Source organism: Plasmodium coatneyi, chromosome 13 (genome assembly GCF_001680005.1).
Source record: "Plasmodium coatneyi strain Hackeri chromosome 13, complete sequence".
NCBI lineage: Eukaryota > Apicomplexa > Aconoidasida > Haemosporida > Plasmodiidae > Plasmodium > Plasmodium coatneyi.
Window position 1 is genome coordinate 75574 of NC_033568.1, and position 26427 is coordinate 102000.

At 35.3% G+C, this 26427-nt stretch overlaps 6 protein-coding genes across 6 annotated transcripts; 4 read left to right on the plus strand and 2 right to left on the minus strand.

Moving 5' to 3' along the window:
* Window positions 1–432: 432 nt before the first annotated feature.
* On the minus strand, window positions 433–1799 carry PCOAH_00047810 (Uncharacterized protein; the record flags this gene model as incomplete). Its single annotated transcript, XM_020061564.1, has 3 exons — window positions 433–672; window positions 831–1592; window positions 1779–1799. 3 exons carry the CDS (start codon window positions 1797–1799, stop codon window positions 433–435), a joined length of 1023 nt encoding a protein of 340 aa, XP_019917349.1.
* Window positions 1800–9593: 7794 nt separating this feature from the next.
* On the plus strand, window positions 9594–10533 carry PCOAH_00047820 (Kir-like protein; the record flags this gene model as incomplete). The annotated part of the gene is made up of 3 exons (XM_020061565.1): window positions 9594–9626; window positions 9831–10010; window positions 10069–10533. 3 exons carry the CDS (start codon window positions 9594–9596, stop codon window positions 10531–10533), a joined length of 678 nt encoding a protein of 225 aa, XP_019917243.1.
* A 3-nt stretch (window positions 10534–10536) lies between these two features.
* On the plus strand, window positions 10537–11502 carry PCOAH_00047830 (hypothetical protein; the record flags this gene model as incomplete). The annotated part of the gene is made up of 5 exons (XM_020061566.1): window positions 10537–10551; window positions 10578–10880; window positions 10980–11060; window positions 11164–11281; window positions 11483–11502. The coding sequence occupies 5 exons, from the start codon at window positions 10537–10539 to the stop codon at window positions 11500–11502; spliced, it is 537 nt and encodes a 178-aa protein (XP_019917141.1).
* Window positions 11503–13241: 1739 nt separating this feature from the next.
* Window positions 13242–14275, plus strand: PCOAH_00047840 (KIR protein; the record flags this gene model as incomplete). Its single annotated transcript, XM_020061567.1, has 2 exons — window positions 13242–13271; window positions 13391–14275. 2 exons carry the CDS (start codon window positions 13242–13244, stop codon window positions 14273–14275), a joined length of 915 nt encoding a protein of 304 aa, XP_019917405.1.
* Window positions 14276–18903: 4628 nt separating this feature from the next.
* Window positions 18904–20033, minus strand: PCOAH_00047850 (KIR protein; the record flags this gene model as incomplete). Its single annotated transcript, XM_020061568.1, has 2 exons — window positions 18904–19875; window positions 20025–20033. 2 exons carry the CDS (start codon window positions 20031–20033, stop codon window positions 18904–18906), a joined length of 981 nt encoding a protein of 326 aa, XP_019917303.1.
* A 3625-nt stretch (window positions 20034–23658) lies between these two features.
* PCOAH_00047860 (SICA-like antigen) lies at window positions 23659–25320 on the plus strand (the record flags this gene model as incomplete). The annotated part of the gene is made up of 3 exons (XM_020061569.1): window positions 23659–24171; window positions 24238–24375; window positions 24511–25320. 3 exons carry the CDS (start codon window positions 23659–23661, stop codon window positions 25318–25320), a joined length of 1461 nt encoding a protein of 486 aa, XP_019917200.1.
* Window positions 25321–26427: the final 1107 nt, after the last annotated feature.

A 26427-nucleotide genomic window follows, 5' to 3' on the forward strand; every position in this document is an offset into this window, starting at 1 on the left:
ATGACCATTTGTATATATGATCATTTATTCAGTCATTGTAATGTATGTGTGTACAGTCATGGAATAATAAATAAAATGCATTTTACAGTTCACATATCCGTTGTGCATGAATATATTCTTCTTCCTTCCCATACACTTCCCTTCCATCCCCTTCCCTTTCCCCTTATAGGTGTTACACAACGACGGTGTATTACATACCATGTGATGTTACATTCCACGGGCAAATGTGTATGTGTATGTTGTGTTGTGTTCCACATTCCACACATTCCAATGTAGCGTGTTGTGTTGTTACATTCCACATTCTACACACACAAATGTGTATGATTCACAATGTGTGTGTTACATTCCAATAGTACATTACATACGTTGATAAGCTATATTCCTGTTCGCTGCTCTATATTATTTGTTCGCTGATTTTCATCTAGATGATCATCATCGTGTAGATGTTGTTGCAGTGGTGGTGGTGTATGGAATTGAATATTCAGTTAAGCTTTTTGTTCCAGTACTGGTTAAATTTGATGTGGAATAGTCCGTTTCCGCTGTTGAGTCGTTCTCGGTGAATGTACTGAAGTTAGAGTTGGTTGATCTTCTGTTCCTGCTTTTATAGCTATTTCTGTTGCTTCTGCTGTTACTTCCAAAGAAGTTTTTTATTCCAGAAGGTAGGATTTTATACTGAAAATTGTGAAGGGGTGTAGGGATGGTGGAAAGGAAGAGAAGGAAAATATGTCCATACATACATATAAGTACATATATATATATGTATATTAATATATATATGCATTTATATATAGCTCTATTATAATTGTTGTAATTATGTTAATTATACTTACCTTATACAAAAGAAGAGCAATGGAAGCTAATCCTCCACCTATTCCAAACACAGAAGATACGATGGGGCCTACGGATGCATCATGTGTTGCAGATTCCTCAATTTGTGGTGTAGATTGTAAGTCACATGTAAGTATTTGTAATTCCTCCTTCTTGTCATGTCCTCTTTCTTCATACTCCTTCCATTTCATGTTAAAGTCGGAACAATATTGGTCACTAGCGTCCCCTTCCCCCTTACCTGCACATTCCTCCTTCACGGTCTGATAAGCTGTGGCAGTTTGTGTGAGATATTTGTAATAAGTTTTATCACATTTACGATGATATTGCTGCAGCTTTTCCTTCATACCCCCATAGTTAAAATAATATTCATATGCTAATTTTCTTTGATTGAAAGTGACTTTGTCGTTAACATCTTCGTTTACAATGTTACATTTCTTCCCATAGTCCATATTACCCCATTTCTCGTAGATGCTGTTCATAAGTGTCCATACTTCAGTATCACCTACTAGTCCCAGCAGTTTTTCCCCTAACCAATAGTAAAAGAAATAGCACCAATCATCATCATTCTTTGTGCTCAGTTCCTTCGATATACCTGCAGCACACTGTGCATCAGCAATCTCCTGTTTATGAGGCATCAATTTTACATGTCCATTCAATGCAGTCTTCACTCCCTGAATTAAATCATCCCCGCACATTTCATAGCTGCTACTCTGGAATTGACTGTAGTACAATGCATTCGAACGTAAATTCTTCACCTGTTCCTCCTACAAATAGTTAAATGGGTAAAATGGTAAAAAAGGAGTGGTACATGTGTTCACACATCTTATGGTACATATATACATCATATGGTACATGTACCATACTGTACATATATATACATATATGAATATATGTACATTTATATGTATATTTATATATATATATGTTCGTGTTAAAGGAGCACATCTAACCCCAAGTACTGCTTCTGCCATGGTTGTTGTTGTTTATGTGTGTTAGTTCATATAATCTACTTCTTAAAGGGAATATTTTCAAAAATTCAACAACGACCGTAGGACAATTTTGTGCTTGTTCTGCGAATAGGAATATTAGAAATTTTATCTCCTTCTTTCCAATTTCCTTTCCTTCCTCTTTATAATATATATTGTTCAATTTTTCGGTATTACTAATATATTATGCACATTTATCAAAATCACCACATGTATGTAATTAAGCTAAAAATAAGAGCGAATGAGAAAAAAAAAAAATCGCATAATGGAATAGAAAGGAAAGGAGGAGCAGGGGAGGGGAGGCAAGTTTCTTTATGTGTTCTTCACTCATTCACTATAGGTATATAGATATGTTCTCTAAGGCAGAAAATTTAACATCTATGTACTACTTACTTTTATATGTTATTGTTATTTGAAAAGGGAGGTGCTTGTTAATTAAAAAAATTATTAACACATGCAGTGTAGTTTATAAACATCGAATAAAATTTTCTCTCCTTCTCTCTTCTTAAAATATACACATTCGTCAACAATTCATGATAAGCATGATGCTCATATGGAATGAAATGAAAGGAAGGGGAAGGAACGAAAGGAGGGAAGGAAAAAATCGTTACGAAGTATTCGTTACAGAATATTTCATGTGGAAAGGGAATAAAAAGAATTAAGCACATGGAACAGAAAATAATGTATTGTATACACACCATGGAAGAAAATAATGAACTTCCCAATACAACGCACATACCACCCACCAAACACTCCCCCATTTTAAGAACTACACTAAAAAAAAGTACTACATACTCCGCATCCTCCTGTTCCTTTCCTTCCCCTAATAAAATATATATAAGGGGGATAAGCGACAACCCCCCTTTCCCCCCCAAAAGGGTGTATGTACACTATTACCAAGTACATATTATCATGGCATATTACGGAGCACATCATAATGGTACAGTACAACATGGCACAGTACAATATATTGCACAATATACTGTACACAATATATATAGTTTGCTTTGTCCAATAATAAAGGGGGAAAATATATTAATAATAAAATAATAATAAAACAAACAAAGAATCACAAATGACGGCAAACAGAAAATGTGTGTGTGTGTGTGTGTTGTTTGTACATGGTAACTTTTATTAAGGGTGTTACATGTTACATTCTCGCTATGAATGTTACATTCTCCCATAACTAATATTTCTTGACGTCTGCCTTCCGCTCCTACTTTGCCTCTGTGGTCTTTGTCCTTGTTGGCTATGTTGTGGACGTTGTTATTCCCTTCTATTGTTACTTCTTCTTTGGTCACGTTTCCCATCATATATGGTAGAATTGTCCCCTTCTGTCATAGAATCTGTTGTTATTGTTAAATTGGATGATGAACCACCAACTGTTGAATCGTACCTTGAGGTGCCTTATGTGAGTGTGTCGTCGTCAAAGTGGTGACGTCCCATTGTGGTTGATCTTCTCTTTCTTGTGTTGCTTCTTCTTCCTTTAAATGACTATTTAACCAATCAGGTAGAAGATTATACTAAAAAATAAAAGGAAAGTAATGTAAATGGGAAGGAGGTGGGCAAAGGTGGAAGGAACGTTGTTAGGTGGATTGTTAGGTGGTAGGTCCAAGGAAGGTACTTCCTAAGGAAACGATGTCTAAGGAGGAAGGAAAAGAGTGTCTAAAGAAGGAATGAAAGGAATGTCGAAGGAGGAGGAAGGAGGGTCTAAGGTTGAGGAAGGAAAGCATGGTCTAAGCAAGGAAGGAGGATCTAAGGAGGAGGAAGGTTGTTAGGTGGTAGATGGGTTGTTAAGTGGGTGGAAAATTGTTGGTGGTGAAAGGTTGTTGGTGGTGAAAGGTTGTTGGTGGTGGAATGTTGTTTGGGCTGGTAGAAAGGTTGTTGAGTGGTTGGTGGAAGGGAAGGTTGTTAGGTCGTTGGTAGGTGGGTTGTTAGGTGGAAGGAAGGTGGTGTTAGGATGGTGGATGGAAGAAAGTGTGTTGTTCAAAGTGTGCAAAATGGCGCAAATTTTGCTTTTAAATTTTTGGAGGGAGGTGTTAGTTTGTTCATGTGGAAGGTCATAAGTGTGGAGAGGGTTCCATGTGAAGGAGGGGAAAAGAATAAACGAATAAGTAAAGGAAGCAAAGAGAGTGAAAAAATGAAAAGGAAAAAAGGAAAGAAGGAATAACGAGGAATAAGAGTGAAGGAAAGGGTGTGGAAAGAATGAGAATGAAGGAAAGCGTGTGGAAGGAATGAGAGTGAAGGAAGGAGAGTCATGGAAGAAGGGTGAAGGAGTGAGAGTGTAAAGTTTAGCACTTAGGGTGTTAGTTTTACAGGTGAAGGGGTTAAAAGAAGAAGGGCTCAGAATGAAGGGGATATTAGAAGGAAGGGGATTAGAGTATAGGCGGTTGTAGGCGGAGTGAGGGATTTGGGGGGAATTAGGGAGTGGGGATTAAAGTGTGAGGGAGGGGGTGGAAGAAAGGTGTGTGGGGGAGGGGGTGTTACATTTTTTTTTTTCTTCTCTGTTAGAAAAAATATTGACATCTCTAAATATTAAATTTTGAAATAATGTAATATGTAATTAAAATCTATTTTTTTCTAATTATTACAAATTATTATAACACTTCCACATGTTTTATTACACATTATAATTTTAAATTGAGGAACAAAACTTCATTTACACACTAAAAATTATGTAGCGTGAATGACATATGCCCTAAATAACCTAATAAAATTTTTTCACATTAAAGAAAGAAGAAATAATCCATACAATCCATTTAATGTACATAAAAGAAAGATAAGAGAAAATTATTTCATTTTAAACATTCTTTTTTTTTTACATTAAAAAAGAAAAAACAAAAAAAGAAGAAAGCGAGCAAAAACAAAAAATGATGTTCTCTGCGAAGCTATTAGTGCTCTCCTTCGCCATACTCTACTCCTCGTGGGCGCAACATCCACGTCATGTAAGATAAGAACTACTACACTCCTCAAAAAAATTCCTCTATTATGATTAAGAAAAATTTTTTTTTCTTCACTTTCTGCACTAACATTAGAAAGAGAAAGGAAAAAATTTTCTTCTTCCCCTTTAAAATTTTTATAATAATACTTATACGTGCTCCACAAATTCTGCATATACTCTTTTTTTACTTATTTAGGTGCGTGCAATAAGCACATCAAAAAATGCTAGTACAGGTTCGTATGACTCCTCAGATTCGTCAGATTCAAGTACCAGCGGATCACTAACAAATGTAACTCATGCAGGGACGAGGTTCCAAAGTCCATTTTATAATGGAAGTAATAAAGACCCCTTTAGAAGCGCCTCCTTAAATGGACCATATGAAGGAACACATTCACAAAAATCAAACTTAGAAACAAATTCATGTGATTTACCACATAGAAGGAACAAAAATAAAAATACCACCTTAAAAGATAGATGTCGTGCCATTTATAAAAAATGTAAATATGGTAAATTTAAACATAGAACCTTACTACTACTTATAGTAGGCATTCTAACCTTGTTTATATTAATTCCATATTATACAAGTTTAAATTTCGGATCCTTTACTACTAACCTTCCGAAAGTACAAGAAATTGTGAAAAAATTTGTAACTAAAGGAGTTACAGTAACTCAGGAAACTCAGAGTACCAAATACTTCATACCTTCACAGACTTTGGCCATAATATTAGCAACATCTGCAATCATAACACTTGTCTACTTGGGCACACTATGCGGGTTCTGTTATTATAGAGCAAGAAAAAAATACAACAAAAGGTCGCACTTGGGATTATAAGTATGGAATTATTGTTGTCTTTTTTTTTTTTTTTTTTTTTTGCAATTTTTTGCATAATTTTTTTTTGCAATCTGCACATTTATTCTTCAAACATCTTAAAAACTATGTGTATATATTTTTTTTTTCCGTATGGATGATCAATTCCTCCTCCTCCCACATATATGTGGGGGGGGGGATTGATTGTGTCCAATCCATACACCAGTTCAATGTATACACCAGTTCAATGTATACACCAGTTCAATGTATAGACCACTTCAATCCATACACCACTTCAATGTATACACCACTTCAATGTATACACCACTTCAATGTATACACCACTTCAATCCATACACCAGTTCAATCCATACACCAGTTCAATCCATACACCAGTTCAATCCATACACCAGTTCAATCCATACACCAGTTCAATCCATACACCAGTTCAATGTATACACCAGTTTAATCCATGCCTCTTCAATGCAAGTAAGCAACTGGCAAATTGGCAAGTTGGCAAACTTGTATGAACTATGGATAGGCTAAGGACAGGCTAAACTGAGCAGATACACTTTCTGTGAAGGGAAGGGAAATATTCGTTCATTGAAGGTGTGTTTGGATAGTGCTTGTTAATGGTGAATGGTAGGTGCATTACACTGCACTATCACTACGTGCGTGCGCTGTTCCTTTCCTGACCCTATAATATAGTGCATGTCTCTTTATGGACGGGGGGAAAGGGGAAGTAAAATTTTCTATTTTAGAAAGAAGGAATAAGAAGGAATGAAAGGAATGAAAAGGAAAGAAAGAATAAGGAGGAAAGGAACCGAAGGAGTGAAGGAATGAGAGTGAAGTAACGAGTGTGAAGGAAGGAGAGTGAAGGTAAAGTTGTGAAGGAATGAGAGTGAGGGAAGGGGTGTGGAAGGAGTGGGAGTGAAAGGAAAGGTGTGAAGGATGTGATGTGAAAGGAAAGGTGTGAAGGATGTGATGTGAAGGGAAAGGTGTGAGGAAGGTGGTGAGTGTGGGGGAGTGAAGGGAAGAGAATGAAGTAATGAGTGTGAAGGAGTGGAAGAGAAGCGAGAAGGGGGTGTAACGTGTTTAGAAAAAAGGAGTGAAGGAAGAAAAGGAGTGAAGGAAGAAAAGAAGGAAGGAAGAATGCGGATTAGCTCAAAAATAATAACACAATATATATATGTACATATTATATATAAATCAACAACTCCATAATGTACTTATCAAAAATAGAATAAAATAAGAAGAAGAAAAAAAAAAAAAGATGGAAGAAAAAGGAAAAAAAAAGATTGAAAGAAAATAAAAAGAGAAAAGAAGAACATCTTACATTCTTACATAAATAGTAGAAGGAAAGGAAAAAAGGTATATATATACATATGTACATACATAGTTATATGTAGTTATATATATATATATACATACGTATATATAACTATATATATAAATGCTATATATGTGAATATGCATTTACATATATATATGTGTATATATGATATATGTATATATATATCGAAAGAAGAAAGGGGAAAACAGAACACACACAACATTTTATAACACAACATTTTTATAACACAACATTTTTATAACACAACATTTTTATAACACAAAAATTTCCTTATACAAGGCAAAAGGCGGGAAAGGCCAAAAATATATATATATACAAACATACACACATATGCACATGAACAATGTCAGGAACACGGGAAGTTATTTTTCTTTTTTCCTTCTTTTAATATTAATGAATAAGTGTGTTTACATATATAATACATCACCTATTATGTAGTAGGAATGTGCATACATATATATATGCATTCTACTAAATTACACTTGTAGGATGATCTTCTGAATAAATTACCATCAATGTTAACTTTATACAACAAATTCAGTGGAATAAAGGGCGAAACCTACTGTATAAAGCAGGATCCTATGGAAGAAGCGGAAGCAGGAATAAAGGAATACCTCAAATCTGACAAGTATGTTAAGAACATTACAGGAGCCTGGTGTTACGTACATGATAATAAAAAGATCAGAGAGTCCACTGATGAATTATGCTATAAGTTATATTATTGGATAGGGCAGAAAGTAAAGGACAATTACAGCACTATGAATTCTTTCTCTGGCGCTATGATGAAGATTTACGAGCAGTTACATAAGGTAGTTAATAATGGAACATGTGGAAATATGTACACTAATATTACGAAGGATACGTTCAATCAGAGAAAAACAGTATATGATTACTTCGAGGACTACCAGACCTTGCAAACTCATTTAGAGAGTGGTAGTAAAATGTTCTGCGGTACAGAGTATAAGCAACATATACAGAAAATTACTGATGCATGTACTGCGGTAGCCACAAAATGTACAGGGTGGAATAGTGCAAGTGATCCATATTGTACCTGGTTTAAGAGGGAAGGTGAAACGAAGTGCGGAACTCAGGAACTGCAAAAATTAACATGCAAACAAGTTCCTGCGAACCCAGGTTCTTCCGGTCCCGGTAGTACAGGACACCAGTCTCCTGGTTCCTCTGGTCCTGGTAGTACTGGAACTTGGAAACCTGGATCCTCTGGACCAGGTTCCACTGGAACCTGGAATCCAGGTTCTTCTGGTACCGGTTCCACGGGAAACCAGAACACTGGTAGTCCAAGACCAGGTTCCACAGGGACGTGGAACCCTGGTTCTTCTGGACACGGCGCTGCCGCTGTTGAAGCTGACGGAAGTGCCGTTATTCCTGCTGCTGTGTCAGGTGCATTAGCTGCAGTGGGACTTCCTGCCTTAGCATACTTTTTTTACAAGTATAAACCTTTCTTCTTTAAGAAGCATAACTACTCTGGAAATGGAAGCAGGAGCGGAAGCAGAAGAAAAAGTTCAATCATTCACCACGATTTGAACTCATCATTATCAGAAGACGACGATGTCATTTCTACAGAAACACATTCTAGAACCAACCTAACAGAAACTACAACAGAATATTCTCTTCCATATATTAGATAAGTTCATTTTCCTTCTCTCTTTCTTTAGGAGAAATGAAGTGGAAAAGAAGAACAGCATAAATAACGACACTTTAGATGAAGACCATTATACATGTATATGTATGTATATATATAATCATTGTTATATGTATATATGTGCTACAAGAGAAATATTATATGTATATAAAAGTGAGGAGTACGGAACTGCAATGAACCTCCCTGCCCCCCTCTTTAAACCGTGTAGAAACGTTCCCCTGAACTTTCTTCAAAAACCCTTTTTAACCTTCTCAAAGTTGAACAAAAAAATAAAATAATAAAATAAGATAGAAGGGGGATAACACACTTTAATATATGTGCACAAAGAATATAATCTACATTAAAACGAAGAAAAGAGAGAAAAGGATTAGCTCAAAATGGTATATAATATTCACATAGTTCACATATATATATATATATATATGTATATGTATATATGTATATGAATTTATTAATAATGTACACTTCTCTGAATAGAAAAATAGAAATGTGCGCAGAAAAAATCCTACTTAAAGGAGAAAAAAAATTGCAACCTCTTGTATATATACATGCAATTATTTGGAAACGGGGAAATATTTATATAATAATATCTAGGAGCCATATACCATCCTATAATAATAGGAGTGGCTCGAATAGAGAAACGTTCGAATAGGTAGTGTATGAAAAAAAAGAAAAATTTTCTAATTTCTTCCCTTCCCTAATTCCTTCCTCAAATCGCACTCCGTATTTTGTTATTCCAATAAGTTCATTTCCTTCCTACATTTGCCTTCAATTATACATAAGGAACTATGGGTACGTATATATACATATATAATGTATTACTATCATTGCATTAGAAGATGACCAATGTGTGTATCATTATTGTTGGAAGAAGAAAGTAAAAAAAATTTTGATTTTTATTCATGAATAATAGTCATGGAATATGCACAATTCTCAAATATGCGCTATATACAGAAAGACGGAAACGCACATTTTAAAATGAATTCACTGTATACATAAAGAATGTACAGTCAAAAATGCCAGAACCGTCAAAAGCAACCACACTAACGGTAAAAAAACACATAATCCTGTGCAAACAAATAGTCCAATACTGCACATATGTGGAATGTTTCCATATTCTATATAATAAGGGAAGGAAGGAAATACATACATACACATATGTATATACATGTATATATATAAGTACATATATATATATATATATATGTATATATATGTATATGTTCTTCGCCACGTTTTCACATTTTTTGTAGGAAGTGAATTTGGAAGGGTTACCTTCCAAGACGATTTACAACAAACTGGACGGATATCAAACGGAAGAATGTAAAACAGCGAATTACGGAAGTAGCATAAAAACTACATTGCAAAATGCTGGTGTGGATGAGAACACTGCTCAACAAATTATAAATACATTATGTTATATAAGTAAATCAGTAACCGCAGGCAGCCGGGAAGAGAAGGGTGGTTATGATTTTTTTTATTTTTGGTTAGGTGAAAAAATTAAAAGAATTACCTTCACATAAGGAGTTTTATGAGAAATTCGACCTAGGATGGACCAACTGTACTGGAATTGAACCATGGCCCAATCAAACAAAAGTTAAATTAGATGAAGATGACGATCAAAATATTAAAAATCATGCCGAGAAAATTGTTGGAGGATTGTGTTATGTAAATAAAATGAAAGGGCAGGGCAAAGCCCCTGCCCCCCAAAATAATGACTTCTGTAATTTCTTCTATTTTTGGGTGGGAAATATGTTATTTAAAGCATTTAAGGATGGTAAGAAGAACTCATTCAATGAATCTATGCAAAAAATTAAAACTGCAGTAGAGACCCATGGAACTGATCATGGTTGCACCTTCGCATGCACTAATAAAAAGCACAGTAAATTTTTTGCACAAAGAAAATTGCTATTTTATTTTACCTCAGGGACAAGACGAACTTACAACAACAAATAAATAATGGTGGTGGTGCTGGTTCGACCACCCCTAACTCTACTCAGGATTACTCTAATTACCTCGAACAAATAAAAACATCTTATTTGACCATGCACTCACATTATGGCCAGAGGACACGGAATACATTTTGCAACGAATTTGGGGAAGAATTCCAAAATGGGAACATAAGTGAATTGGACAAATTGAAATGTACGGTAGTACCTACACGGCAGCATGGAGAACGCACAGCAACATCAGGTAGCTCCCCCTCTGAAGGGAGTAATAGTGCTACCAACAACATAACCCCTATCGTCTCTTCCATCCTAGGAGTAGCAACACTACCAATAACCACCTTTTTTTTATATAAAGTAAGTAAAGTAATAATTATCATAGAGCTATATATATATATATATATATACATAATTTCCACCTTTAAGAACTTCCCCTTTCCCTTTTTTATTTTTTAGTATGATCTTCTACCTTCTTGGTTCCGCAAGCAACTTAAAGGAAGAAGCAGAAGAAAAAGGTCATTAGAACGGAACTTAGACGTCCTAATGGCAGATGCTTCAACAGCGGACACATCCACATTCGACTCCGCAACGGAAACAAGTTCGCCAACAAACGACGATTCCACGTTTGATTCTACTACAGTACGTTCTGCTGTCCCATATAATACTACTACAACACCGTTGTCTAACAGAAGGAGCAGAGGAAGAGCAAACATCAGAAAAGGACCGTATCAAGGAAAAAATGTACCCTATCAACGTATGTAAAAGCGTTCCCCTTCCCTTCCCGTTAATTAGAAATAGTGCGTAATGCTCCCTCTTCTTCCTCCTTCCCTTCCTAACAATTATGAAGCAAGGGCTGCGTCGGATGTTCACCCCCACCACCTGCTCCAATTTCCCCTTCCTTCTTCCTTTCCATCCCATTTAGGAAGGTAATGTTCCCTTAACCCTTTCCTCCCTTGCAGCCCCTTCCTCCCACGACTAATTATATAATTAGTGTATGCAATGTTCCTCTTTCCTTTCCTTCCCATATATATATATATATATATATATATATATATATACATTAACACCTTCGGACTTTCCGTTTTTAATGCATCATCTGTATAAGTTGCTCCCATTTTTACCTTCTATTTAATTACATTTATGAAAAATGGAAAAAAAAGCTCGAAATGAATAATACATAATGTTAAATGAGAAAGGAGTACAAACAATGTAGTATTACTACAATACTGATACAACACTTGGAAAGGGGAAGTTGATGTAGTTTATAAATAAATTCCACTCCCTTAGAAGTGGTGATTCGCCAGAACTGGTCCTATACTAAATAACTGTTGAACAGTTATGCCTGTTCAAGGAGAGGGGGGGAGAGGTGCTTGCTTCCCAAATTATGAATATATATTTTTTCTTTTAATAGCGTCCCCATTACTTCTCTTTTTTCTTTTTTTTTTAAAATAGTAGTAGAGCACCAAAAATAACAACAAAACATAAATCCATAGGACACACGCTAAAAATTTGTTAATTAAAAAGGGGGGAGTGATGGAAAAAATCAATTTATGATGACTGAACAATCATAAAAGAAAAATGGAAAAATATTAATGGGAGGAATTATATTAAGGATAAATATGTTTTCCCCTTCTCTTATATACACAATTAACACAATTCACACAATTCTTTGCATATTACAACTTTCTGAAATTCTGTTCCTAACTTCATGCTCCATGTACTAAATATGCATGTGCATGTGTGCACATATAATATAGAAGAGGAAAAAGGAGTGTATAATGCAAAGATGCATATATCCTCATATTTTTTGTTCAAAAGTGAAATTATTTGTGTATGCACATTCCCTGTTGTAGGAGTTGGGTGCTGTGGAACAGCCCCTTCTCCTCTTCTTTCCCTGTATGATCGATTTGCTATAATAATAATTTTGCACACATCTTCCTTCTGTTCCCTCCTCCTAAAAGTACACTTTAAACAGTTTAAACAGAATATATATATATTACACTATCTGAGTTCCTTTTCACTTCTTTTTTTAAATCTATATTATATTCCAGAACTCACCTTACTCCTTTTTTCCTCCCTCCACCATCTGAGTGCATTACACATAGTTTATTTATATATCTGGAATGTGTACATTATGTTATTTGAGTTATCCCTATCTTATTTAGTCCATATTATACTTCTTATATATTAACATATTGCCCTTTTTTTTACTTTTCCCCGCTTATAAGGGTAAGGGGGAGGGGTATATACTAAATGAACTATTATTATAAACGGGTACACGCAAACACACATATATACATATATACATATATGTTTGTTTTCTCCTTTCCCTTCCCCTTCCTTCTTTTCTTATTTTATTATACTATTCCAATAAGCTCATTACCTTTCCCATTCATTTTCTTTTGTCCCTCAAATTATATATGTGCGTAACAACTAGCCCTTGGATGCACATGCATATTTATATGTATATATATAATGTATTATCCCATGTTTAAAGAATTAAAGGGTGTATATGTACTACTATTATATGAAGGAAAGGAAAGAATAAATAAATAAGTAAAACAATTCCATATTCTCATATTCATCCCTCCGTATTCATTTTGGGGAATGGGCACAAAAATTCCTGCACACATGAACACATTCTGTGTACAAATATATAAAGAATATATGCCAAATTAAATTAATTATATATACAACAAAAGAATACACATATAAACAATGGCACCAGGCAAAGCAACAACACTAACGGTTTGCAATCCTAATGCAAAATGGATATATGTACATTACTCCCGTAACACTTTATTCATAATATAGGAAAATTGAAGAACACACAGGAGCACATATATTCTGGTTAATTATTTTTATAGAAAACAGAATTAGAAGGATATTTACCCTCAAAGAAGAAGTACAAAGAATTAGACGAGTCCGCCTGGGCGGGTTGCGGTTATAATTTTAAAAGTGATATAGAAAACGCCATAGAGAATTTTAGCAATATTAAGGTCAAAGCAGACACTATTAAGGAAGCAGTTGATAACATCTGCCATATGATAAGTTCAGGGAAGGAGGTAGATGAGTCCTGTGATTATTTTTATTTTTGGTTAGGTGATAAAATTTTTGATGGAGTGGATGATTCTACTTTTAAAGGGGCAATGAAAAGCATCTATGATAAGGTGAAAGGGAAGGCTGCCTCTTTCAACTGTACAAATAAATACCCTACCATTACCATACAAGAGAAGGATGGCCACGATGGCACTCTTTTCCAACATATGAAAAAAGTACATGACTACTACAGGGACTATGAAAGAATAACATTTCATATAAAGGAGCACAATTATTCCTGCACTCATGATGTGGAAAGTTATTTAGGGGACATTAATACATCTTACGAAGCTATGAAAATAGAATGTCCTACGGAGGAGGGCGCCAAGCCATATTGTAGGGACTTCAAAAGCTGGTTCAAAAATCCTGAATATAAGAGTCTGTTAGAACGGAAGTGTAAAGCAGAAACTGCATTCGGAGAGAAAGTAATCAGGCAGCATGCGGGCTCCTTTGCAGGTCAAGGGAGCGAATTACTGCATAATCCTGGAACGGCGGTAGAACAACCCCGTTCAAATGACACACTCACCTCCTCTTCCGGGAATAGCATTGCTGCCGTGTCCACTATATTACCCACATTAGGAATTGGCACCTTCATCACATTCCTCTTATATAAAGTAATAATTATCATAGAACAATGTGCATATGAAATGTGATCACGGAGGAACATACCACTAATACTTATTTCTTTGTTTTAGAACAAATATATATATATATAGAAGGAGAAAAAAAAAAAGGGGGGGAGGGGGGAAAAGGGGGAGATTAAACCCAACTATTTATGTCTGGCACATACGTTCCTACCCTAATGCATCTTTCCACTCTTTTTTTCAGTATAATCTTTTACCCCCCTGGATCAGGAACAAATTTAATGGAGGAAGAAACAACAACAATAACAGCAGTACTAGGAACAGAAGAGGGAAAAGATCTACCATCAGTGGTAACTTTGATGCATTTACGGAATACACAACAAAGAACGGTTCAACAACAGTACCTTCCACAATAGACGACGATTCCACAACAACAGTGGATGGAGCATCTACTATATATAATGGACGATCACCACACAGAGGAAGGGCAAATAATGGGGCACAGTATCAAAGGACGAATGAACGAACAAATAATATAGCTTATCAACGCATCTAGAACACCGTTAAAATGAAAAACTGTAAAATGTGAACACAGTTAAAATGAAAACTGTAAAATGGAAACTGTAAAACGGAAACTGTAAAATGAAAAGTGTGTGAAAATGTGAACACAGTTAAAATGAAAACGGTGTAAGTTTTGAAACAGTAAATTAACAACCGCGATGCAGAAAAGTGCAAAAAGGATTTCCGTTTTTGCTGCCGTCGCTGCTGCGCGAAGCGAAATGGCACCGCGTAACATTTACAAAAAAAAAAAAAAAAAAAAAAAAAAAACAATCAATAAAATTGATGTTGCAAAAAAAAAAATTAAAAATTAAACGCACAAAAAAAAAAATAAGATTTAAGAGAAACAATATTGAAAAAAAAAGAAAAAATTTGCTGATCAAAAATAGCTAATGTACAAATTACACCCCGCCTAATTACGCGCAGTTTGAGATCACCTTCTTCGAAAATATTTCTTAGTCTTTTTCCTTTTTGCTTCATTCTTTTACACTTCAATTTTGTTTTCAATTTTTTTTCTTTTTCTTTGTTATTCTTTGTTACACTTTAGAATTTTTGTAATCTTTTTCTTTTATATTTTTCATAGTTTTATCGCAGATAATTCACCTAACACTTGCAAGTCCTTGTATCGTTTTGGGGAAGGAATGGTACTATTATGCTATAGTAATCTATATTCCGACCCCGCTCATTTTTCCCTCATTTTCGTTTTCCTTTCAGACATTGTGTATATAGCATATTTTCTGTGGAAATGTGCACTTAAAAAAAGGTGTACATCATTATAATTAACGAAGGGGAAGGGAACATGATATATATGTGTGTGTGACGATAATTTATATTTCTTCGTCTTTGCTCACTCCTTGTATTATTATTTTTTTTCTTTTGAACTGCATAGAAAATAATATACACTCTGTGGAATATTCTGTGGTAACGCACTATGGAATATTCTGTTGTACAAGGCACTTTAAAACACGTTGCAGGTTTGCATAGTTTGCTGATAGGAGGATGGAGGGAGGAAGGGCATTACGTTGCATGGTAACGTATGTTGTTCCTTCTCTGTCTATTATTTGCCCTTCCTTCACGTGGTGATGATCTATCGTCATATATATTAGAATTATATGTTACAGATGCTACTGCGGAAACGTCGGTTGAATCATACGTTGATTTGTATGTTGAAGTATCGTCCATAAATGATCTGTCGAAGTTAGTGTTGGTCGATCTTCTTTTTCTGTTTCTACGGTTACTGTGTCCAAAGGAGTCTTTTATAAAAGAAAAAGTAGAAGTTTACTGAAATGGGGAAGGAAGGAATTTGTATATATATATACATGGGGGAACGCACTTCTTTTTATACTTATTATTATTCACATATAAAAATAATGCAGCAAAATTTATATTATTTATAATTTTACTATAATTATAATTACCTTATACAGAAAAAACAGGATGGAAGGAAGTCCTACTGCGGCTATTGCAGAAGAGATAATAGCGGGGATGTTGCTGTTCTCAGGGAAGGTGGGCACAGTACTTTCCTGATGGCCATGCGCATGGGAAGAAATTCGACCATCGGGCATTGTTGTCCCCCTTTCTTTGGATTCTAATTCAGATTTCAATTCTGATGGTTTTGGAATATTATTTTCAGCAGTACCAGTACTAGTGCTTTTGCACACCTTATTGTATAAGATACAATATCCTTCCTTCCCGCCTTGACTGCCGGTCCTTCCTGGGATTTGGCATTCAGTCTGCATTCCATCGCAGGCCTTCTGAGCAGTCATCAGATATGTTTTATATTTGTCGAAACATGTTTTTTCGCTTTTCCCTATTTCTGTCTGTATATATGAATGGTCTTGGGAGTAGTCAAACATTTTTCTTCTTTGTTTGAACTGTTCTTCGTCATCATTATGGAACTCAAAGCAGTTGTCAAATTCTTCCCAATTAGCTTTTACTGTGTTATCTACCTTTTCCATAATGTCCTTGAAATTATCACCCTTATAAGTTCCGGACAATATGTCACCAACAAAGTAATAAAGGAACCTACATTTCCTCTGATATTCATCTGTACTCTGTTTTATTCCATCTATATAGCAAAGTGACTTTATAATTTCACTAACAGTTGAACCTGATATACCATGTCCCCTCAGCATGGCGTCCACTTTCCTTGAGAACTTCTGCTCATCATTACAATCGCCCCGACGTATCCTCAATTCTTCATACACTCCTCTGGATGGTAACTTTTTCAAACATTGTTCTCCCCCTTCCTATAAATATGGAATTGGCAGAATGAAATGTATATATATGTACATTCTATTACATTTGTACATGTTCACACATTATATGCAGCAACATACACAACCCACATTGTCCCCTTCCCCTTTTCACATTTGCACTTACCCCTGGAGCCATTTTCCTTAATTTGGGTTTGTTTCCTTATATTTTTAATGCATAAACCTTTTTGTACATTGTGTACTTATCTTCATATTTGCTTTTAGTCTATCCTACCAGTTCTGGAAAGATAGGCAAAATTATTCTTTACACACACATCCCTATAAGCATACGATAACCTTATGTATACTAAGTTCCTACTCTTCTATTAGATCCTTATTTCTCTTTTTTAAGGATCACAAATTTCTTTCTAAAACTTGAATTGTACATATAAATTTATACCTACTATATACGTAGAGCATTATTCACTGAGTATAACAGAAGGGAGAATGATGGAAGGAGTGTTATGTTAGGGGTGGTAGGTGGAAGGAAGGGTTATTAGGAGGAGTGGCACACATTCCTTATTTATTACTTTTCTTTCCTTTCTATATTACTACACTCTGCATTAGTTTGTGTATTATTATATTACACATCCCTTACACTTATTTATACTTTCTTTTTAAAATGTAATTTTTCTTCCCCATTTCCTAAAGTGAAAAATTTCTAAAATTATATTATTTCGACCCTAGGGAAATATATTCCATACGCACATAAAATTACTACAGAAATTCCTTTATATAGCATATATATTTATTCTACACTGAGTACTTTACTTTTCCCCCTCACTTATGTACTTAAGAACGTTTTCAGTTGAATATACACGTATAAGGAAGAAATGTATGAAGTGAATTTTTAACTTATTGTGTTCGGTATTTGGTACCTTATAAAGAAATATATGGACACATATGTGTCCCTATACATTGGTATTCCCCCCCTTTTTTTTCCTTTGATTCCTTCCCTGTTTTATATTTATCTCGTATTAATAACTACCCTCTCCCCCTTTCATTCTTATTTTACAACAGCATGACAGCGGGTTAGGGTTAACGCTCTAACCTATAACTTGCTTTTATTTTCCTCCTTATTTTAATAGAACGCTGAAGGAGGAAAGTTAATTTGTTAGTAGATACAGGGGAGTATAAAAGCATCACTATGCCGTGGTCATAAATAAAGGGGAGGACGGTGGAGCAGGCACACTAAACATAAATAAGTAAAATGGTTTACATGTATTAGGAATGATTCATGTACGTATATATGTGAAGTAGGAAATGATTCCTATGTATGTATATATGTGTGGGGAGAGGAAAGTGTTGCTCATTTATTGTAATATGTGTACAGTTTATGTGTACATAATGGCAGCATCTGCTCTTTTTTATGTATGAAGGTATTGCACGTCCTTATAATTTGAAGGGGGGAATATACGCTATCATGCCACATATAATTAGTAGGAAGTAGGAAGGGCATGGCATTACACATTTAATGATGGACACTATGATAACTTATATTCTTCCTTCCTCTTTGTCCAGATGGTGGCCTACCATTATATATGGTAGATGCTCCATCTGTGGAATTTGTTGTTGAAGCTATTGTAGTAGAATTATCGGTTGTTGTATATAATGTGGATGTTTCTGTTAACAATTCGTCAAAGTTCTGAAGTCCTGCGGATCTTTTCTTTCTTGTGCTGCTTCTTCTTCCTCCTCCATTTCCAGAAGAATGATTACCGAACCAAGAAGGTAAAAGATTATACTAAAAAATAAAAGGAGTGGAAAGAGGCGTGGGGAAAGGTAGAAAGGTGTATTATATATATTTATATGCCTACATATAGTTATATATGTATATATATGAATATATGTAAATATATATACATACGACACTATTGGAATTGCACTTTATAATGGTAATTTTACCTTATACAAAAAGAATGCCAATGCAGGTAGTCCAACTATTCCTAATGCAGAAGAGGCAACAACGGGAGTGGTGGTACCACCACCAGCTCCCCCCTGTGGCAACTGATCTGTTGACGCTTCCTTCCCCGCTAATGAAGTAATTTCTGAATGTTGTGAAAGCAACTGTGTTAAGCAACTATCCAGACTATCCTCTTCGTCCGATGCTGGTGGAAGGACCTCCTCTGGGGACGTTGCCTTTTCTTTCAGTTGTGATGGTGGTGGGATAGGTTTGCTACCACAACCACCATGACCATTTTGCTGGAACTTTTTCTTCCAGAATTCTGTACAGAAGTTATCACCCCCATTAGAGGGACAATTTGCTTGTACTTTTCTATATGCATCATCAGCTCCACCATCTGTACTAATTTCCTCAACACCATTTAGGTAGCTATCATATTTCTGTGCACAGGAAGACCCATCGGATCCGGAATTTTTTATTTGGTTCCATATGGTTTGGTAGTCATAATAATAATCGAAGACTTTTTTTCTTTGCTTGAGGAAAGTTGTGTCCATGGTACTGCTTAAAAAAGTGCTAGCACACAATCCGGTGGAATCGCTCAACTTATTGAAGAAGCTTTGTATAACTTCCTTAAGTTTAGCATTTCCTCCTTGCAATTTTCCTTCTAGTTTGTCTCCTAACCAGAAATAAAAAAAATTACACACCACCCCCACCTTACAAGATGGGGGTGGTTCCTTCTCCTTTGTATTTAATTTAGATATGGAACACCAAACATTCGCAATTTCTTCCGGTTTAACTGCGCCCATATGATTCTGTTTCAACTTATTCCCTAAAATATCCAATATTCCCTCTGTCCAGGTGCTGATGTCCGAACATATTTGTTTGCCACCATTCTTGTTTTCTTCGAATTTTGCATAAATTTGTTTGGAAGGTAATGTATTCACATTACACTCACCCTACAGAGAATTTATTGGCAAAATATAAAAATGTATATATGTGTAATCGTACTCCTAAATTTATTGTGCTATGTATAGAGCAATATTATATGTACACCACATTAATATACATCTTATTTTATGGAGCAAATAAATGAAGCGTGTATTACTCTTTTCATGGTTTAATTGTACATTTATTTGGTATATGTAATAAAATTTATATTAGAATATGTTCATATGTTCATGAGGAATGAATATGTGATAATTTTTTCCTGTTCCTTCATTTTGAATTGTCATGAAATTTTTATTCCCTTCCATTAATGATACATATTGTTTAATTTTTCACTACATACAATATACAATACATATGTATCAGAATCAGTATACACATATATGTAAAGAAAAAAGTAGAAATAATTAGGGTGAGAATAAAAAAAAAAAAAAAATGTACAGAGAGCATAGTTCTTTATATACATTCCTTCTTTATTCATGTACCCCTATGATATTATTGCACTTTGTATAAGGTTTATTCTCAATAGCCGATTATCATATTATTATTTATACCTCATGCGCGTTCTTATTATTACATATGTACAAAGGAGTGGGATTTTTTCCCCTAACATGCAATTTCAGCGTGTACTATTAATTTACACTCTACTGCTATTTAAATGGATTATGAAGGAGAATTTTTTCCTTAACGTACATATTGTTGAGCCTCTATATATACGGGAAATATATTTTTTTTCTTCCCTTCTATACACATGTGCCTGTACTTATTCGTACCCTCCCTGAGGAGCATGAATTTATAAAATGAAGTAATAAGAAGGAAGTAGGATATAATACACAAGGAATTGTGTGTTTATCGTATTACAAGAAAAAAAAAAAAGAAGTAAAAAAAAAAGAAAAAAGAGCAGAAAAAAAGATAAGCAATCTACTTATTTTTTTTTATAAGGACACACACTCTTCTCATAATTTATGCACTTTATTCCTTCCTTTCCCCGTTTATAGTACCTTAGTAATAATGTTCCTACTTTTTTCCTTTTTTTTTTCTTTTTTTTTTTTTAAAAGTTACAGAAAATAGAAAGAATCTGTAAGGATTGGAAGGTCTAAGGAGAAGGAAGGAAAGGAAGGTCTAGGGAAGGAAAGGCGATCTAAGGAGGAAGGATAGAGGGCGAGTGAAGGGAAGAATGCTCTAAGGAGGAAATGATGGGTCTAAAGAGTAAAGGGGTTAATAGGATGAACAGGTCTAAGAAGGCGATCGCAAGGAAGAGAAGTAAGGAGTGAAGGAAGGGAAGGATCTAAGGAAGAAAAGAAGAAATGGAGGATCTGAGGAGGATAGCAAGAGGTCTAAGGAAGGAAAGAATGGGTCTAAGCAACGGTCTAAAGGGGGAGGAAGGAAGGAGGTCTAAGGAAGGAGGAAGGAAAGGGTCTAAGGAAGAGGAAGGAAGTAGGGGGTTTAAGGAGGATGAAGGAAAGCATGGTCTAAGGAGGAAGGAAAGGAGGGTCTAAGGATAAGGAAGGGGGTCTAAGGAAGGAGGGGTCTAGGTAGAACAAGGATGGGTCTAAGAAGGAAGGGAAGGGAGGAGGGGGAAGGGGTGGAAGTTCCCCCACTACCACCTCCAAAAAGGGGGGGGCATCACCATGTTGGATTGGGTAGGTCCGAATTTTGTAGGTTATAAAAAAGTGGAACGGGAATGGAAAAGTGGTGTATATGGTTCCCTACCATAAGGGGTTTCCATACCCCTTCCCAACTACGACTATGATAAGACCATTTATTATTGGAATGGTTAACATGTATTAGAACCTCCTCCTCAACACACATAAATGGTCCCACATGGACAGAATCAGTCTACATATGTACGGGTACATTCATAGAAGCCCCGCCCCCCGCCACCCCCAATGAACATTGGGAACCACTATTTTTATATGACCATCATAAACTTTATATAACCATCATGAACTTCATATAACCATCATGAACTTCATATAACCATCATGAACTTCATATAACCATCATGCAACCCAATGAAGAACCTTCCTGTTTTTACAGTGTTATAAATAATGCGTAAGACCAGCTTCGCGTGCATGCATACATGTATATAATGAATGGAAGTATATCGGTTTATAGAATACATTATTTGGAATTCATGGTATAGAAAGAGAAAACTTTTTCATTCTGCAATACATGTGAAGGGGAAGTTCGAAAAAGGAGACAAAAGAGTGGGGTTCCTATATTATTAGGGGTTCATATAAAAAAAAGTGTGAATTCAGATTGGGCATACATGGGTAGGTTCCAGTGCAATATATGTAAAAGAACAAAACAGATGCTGACCTCCTCCTTAAATATATTCTACATGCAGAACATAGAATGTTTGGTGGAAATTACAGTGATTCATAATACTTCACGTCACTTAACATATGTAGAAGCGCGCTAAAAGTAGTATGCATGTAATTTTGGTGTAGAATAATTTCCCCTTTTAAGGCAATTACTCATGGTAAATTCGTTTGTACCATTTTTTCTAAAAAATTTTATTATTCACAAATCTTCCTATTTAACAATTTTTTTTTTTTGCAGAAACAATGTTTTTCCCTTTTTTTAATTTTACTTGTTGACAGTTCTTCTTATGTGCGGTAATTATTTATTTTGAGAGCATTCCTTCTTAAATTATGAATAAAGGAAGAAGTTGCATAGGATGAGGAGAGGAAGGAACAGCAATAATGAAAGAAAAAGAAGAAAGAACTAATGTTGAGAATAATTCAATGTCGAATAAATATGAGTTCTGCACAACATATATGGATAAATACTGGGGAAAAAATAGGATAGGAAATTTTGCAATTTTTTTTATTTTTTTTATTTTTTTTTTTATTTTTATATTTGTTCGGGAAAATATGTAAATTTAGGGATATATACAGGAGAGTACTCCTAATGGTACGTATAAATTTAGCTGAGCATTCTTATGTTGAGTGAAATTTTCATATTGCGCACGAATTGCAATACTACACTTGTTCCCTATAGCTCCGCAAAAATTATTTCCTTCTTACAATTCATTGATAATGTGTTCTGGATAATTCTTATGAAAGAATTATATGTTTGGAAAATTTTGTGCTCAGTAATATTTTTTCCTATGGTGATAATTTTTTTCAGTCAAATTTCTGTTTTTTTAGTAAATTTTATTCTGTGAACAACTTTACACTAATTTTGTGGGAGGGCAAATGCATTATAAAGGAACATTGACTCCCACGGCGGAAAAAAAAAAAGCATTGTGTTAAGTGCCTAAGTGTAAAATAGTATAAAATAAAAAGAAGTGAACGAATAAATGGCACGTCGAGAGGAATATATATGTGCAATATGTACAATAAAAAGCTTTGTACAAATGGATGAAAGGAAAAATGAGGGAAGTAACTTTGTATTTTTGAATGATGCAGTTGTAGAATGATAATATGGATGTAGGAAATGTGTTCCACATAGAACCCAGTGAAATATTATTTCTATTTGATAAATAATGAAATTATTACATAGTGATAAAAATGGCTCCACAGAAGAAGAGTGAATTCGAAGATTTGAAGGAAAGGTGGTTGGACGAAAATAGAAGTGTACGAACGACTGACACCGCCAGGAAGGTATAATAGTGTCATATGAATCATATGTATAGCATGAACATATCATTGCTCCGAAGTATATCGATTTAAGCTAATGACAATAAGTACATAATGCACAAAGAACATATATAACTATATTATTTTAATTTGCAGACAGAATTAATGCAAAGAATAGCGCGTTGGGTGAATGAATTTGTTGGAAAAATGAACGAAGATCCTAATGGACTTGCTCAGGGGCTGTGCCAAACAATGAAAGAGGAACGGAATATAAGTACGGACGATGACATAGAAGTATGTAAATTCATAGTTCAAAATTTATGGAAAATAAAAACAATGAGTGGGGCACCGTGTGGAAACGGAACTGCTAATGAGCTAATGAAGGATTATGTGCGCTGCACAGCACTGAACCTATGGGCATCTTTGTACATATTTTCACATTGCGATAAGCAGGATGTTGTACATAGGGCATATAATGTAATGGAAAGTCTGAAAGGGTTAGGTACAAAAGATAAGTGTAAAGAATGTACGTATAAGGGGTTAGAACGTATGGTAGTATTAGGGGATAGGAACATGTTACAATATATTCATGATTCTATAAGGGGGAATAGCTCAATTATGGGAATAATAAATGGAGGAAAACAGAAAAATTGTACAGCAGAAAATAAGAATGCTGTATCAACAGTACATGAGTCGAACATTAATAGTATAATTTCTATGGTGAGCGCACGCCCACCAACAACACACGTTCGGCAAGGTATTCCACCACAACCACATCCGCCACAGACAGTTCTGCCACCGAAGAGCAGGCTGGGGCAGAGCAGAATAGCACAAACAGCAGCATCCAACGGAGAGGAAGTATGGAAAAAATGGTTACGAAAATGGTTCGACGATATGAGGAAACACAAGGGTCAGGCAGTTCATGTAAGTGAATATAAGAAGGAAGGAATAAAAGGACGAATGGGCACATGTACATATGTATATATAGAAATGCACTATGCAGAAATGTATGGAAAAATACATGGTTGTGCGTATGCTCCATTGTTGTATAAACTACAGGATAAAATATGGGTCGACTTCAAGAAAACATTCGATAAATTGATCGAAGGTTTGAAGGGGAATGGACCGGATGAAATTAGGCACCTCTGTGCTGACGTTCCTATCTGGAAGGATGGGGATACCAGCAATAAAAAAGAACTATGTAGAGATATGATACGAATAAGATATTTTATAAATGGAATTAAAGGAGGAAAAAAAGGAAAAGAACCGAATATTGAAAAATTGACCGACATACAGTCATACCTAAGGTGTATAGTAGGAATGATCACTATGTTAGAATTGTATGAATGGCATTGTAAATTTGGGGAAATTGCAGAGTACATAGTTGGCCCAGTGGAAGCAATGTTAGATGTGTATGGACTGAATGGAAAATTTGAACAGTGTAAAATATTAGATACAAAAAGTTTAGTAATAGGTCAAAAGCTCGTGAGAGATGAAATTAAAAAGTGGATAAAAGATGTTAAGGGAGCAATAGGAAGAGTAGTCAGTGTGAAGAGTGTGGGTGCAGGGTATTGTAAGGAGGAAGAACGTGCACAAAAACTAAAAGAACAAGAAGAAAAGAATAGGGAAAGTGTTATAAAGTTATTCGGAAGGGAGAAGAAAGAAGAGTTAGGGATATTGACTAATACCAGTAGTGATTTTCCCATGGAACTTGTGGATGAAAAATTAAAGGAAATGCGGGAACCAGGAACAAATGAAACCGAAAGGACGAGGTTACAGAAAGAAATAGAGGAAATAATAGGAAGTACATCAGGTTGTTCTAAGGAATTAGGGAAAAAAGTCCAAGAAGGGGAAGAAGGTACCATGTGACCACTGTGTATTTCTATTGTCCATGTGTAGAAGTGTACATAGTTCCTATAATGGCATTTATAGCTTTGAATATAACTTACCATGCATGAACCATGTACATATAAATGCATGCCTCCTTTCTATGTTCCTCGTTCACTTTGTAGAAAATTGGGGAGAACTATTTACAAAATTCTCAAATCATCCTATGGCAAATGATGCTCATTATGATAGAAGTAAATTTAAAACATTATCCATTTGGTGTGAACAAAATGACGACGACGGAGTGAACTTAGGGGAACATAAGGAATTTTGCCAATTACTCCTAAAGAATTTACTAATGGTGAAAGAAATTAATTATTCCTGTGAAAAAGAAACACTGCAGCAGGGAGGAAAGAAATGGTGTGTTAAGGCATGTGATTTATTGAATATATGGTTAATGCATATACGTGATGTATGTGTATCAGAAGATGTTATTAAAGAAGTGTTCACAAGAGTGCATGCAGCAGATGCACTTTTCGGGGGTACGGGCAAATATACAGAGTGTATGTACTTAAAAATTAGTAATTTAGGCAGGGATAATGAGGACATGCTAAATAAAATTATGAAGTGGATGGAATGTAAGAGTAAGCAAGGAGAGTTAGATGAAATTTATAAGAAAAATTGGTGCAATGCGAGCAGTGGAGTGAAAAGATCATTAGGATGGACTCAATGGAAGGGTAAAAGTAAAAATATAGACAGGGAACGTGAAGGGGAGGAATATATGACGAAGCTTAAGGAGGTGGAGAAAAGAGAAAAAAACATATTACAGAAGATGAAGGACCTGTCTTTAGGGGATCCCCAAGCACCAGCACCATTACCAACACCACAATCAGGTAGTTCAGGTACAGCAGATCAAGGAAGTGCAGGAGGGAAAGAAGGAGAAGGTAAGTCTGAACCAATAGATTGTTCAAAGAATGAAGTGCTTGGCGATGCGGACGCTGCAATTGCGTGCCTTGATGCTTCGGATAGTCAAACTACCAAATCTCACAGCATTCCCGTCGATCCCGATGAGGCTGATAAGGACAGTGGTCCTAAAGGTGCCCCAGGTACTAAACCAGCTGCTGTTGACTTAACTAAAGATGTGGCTCA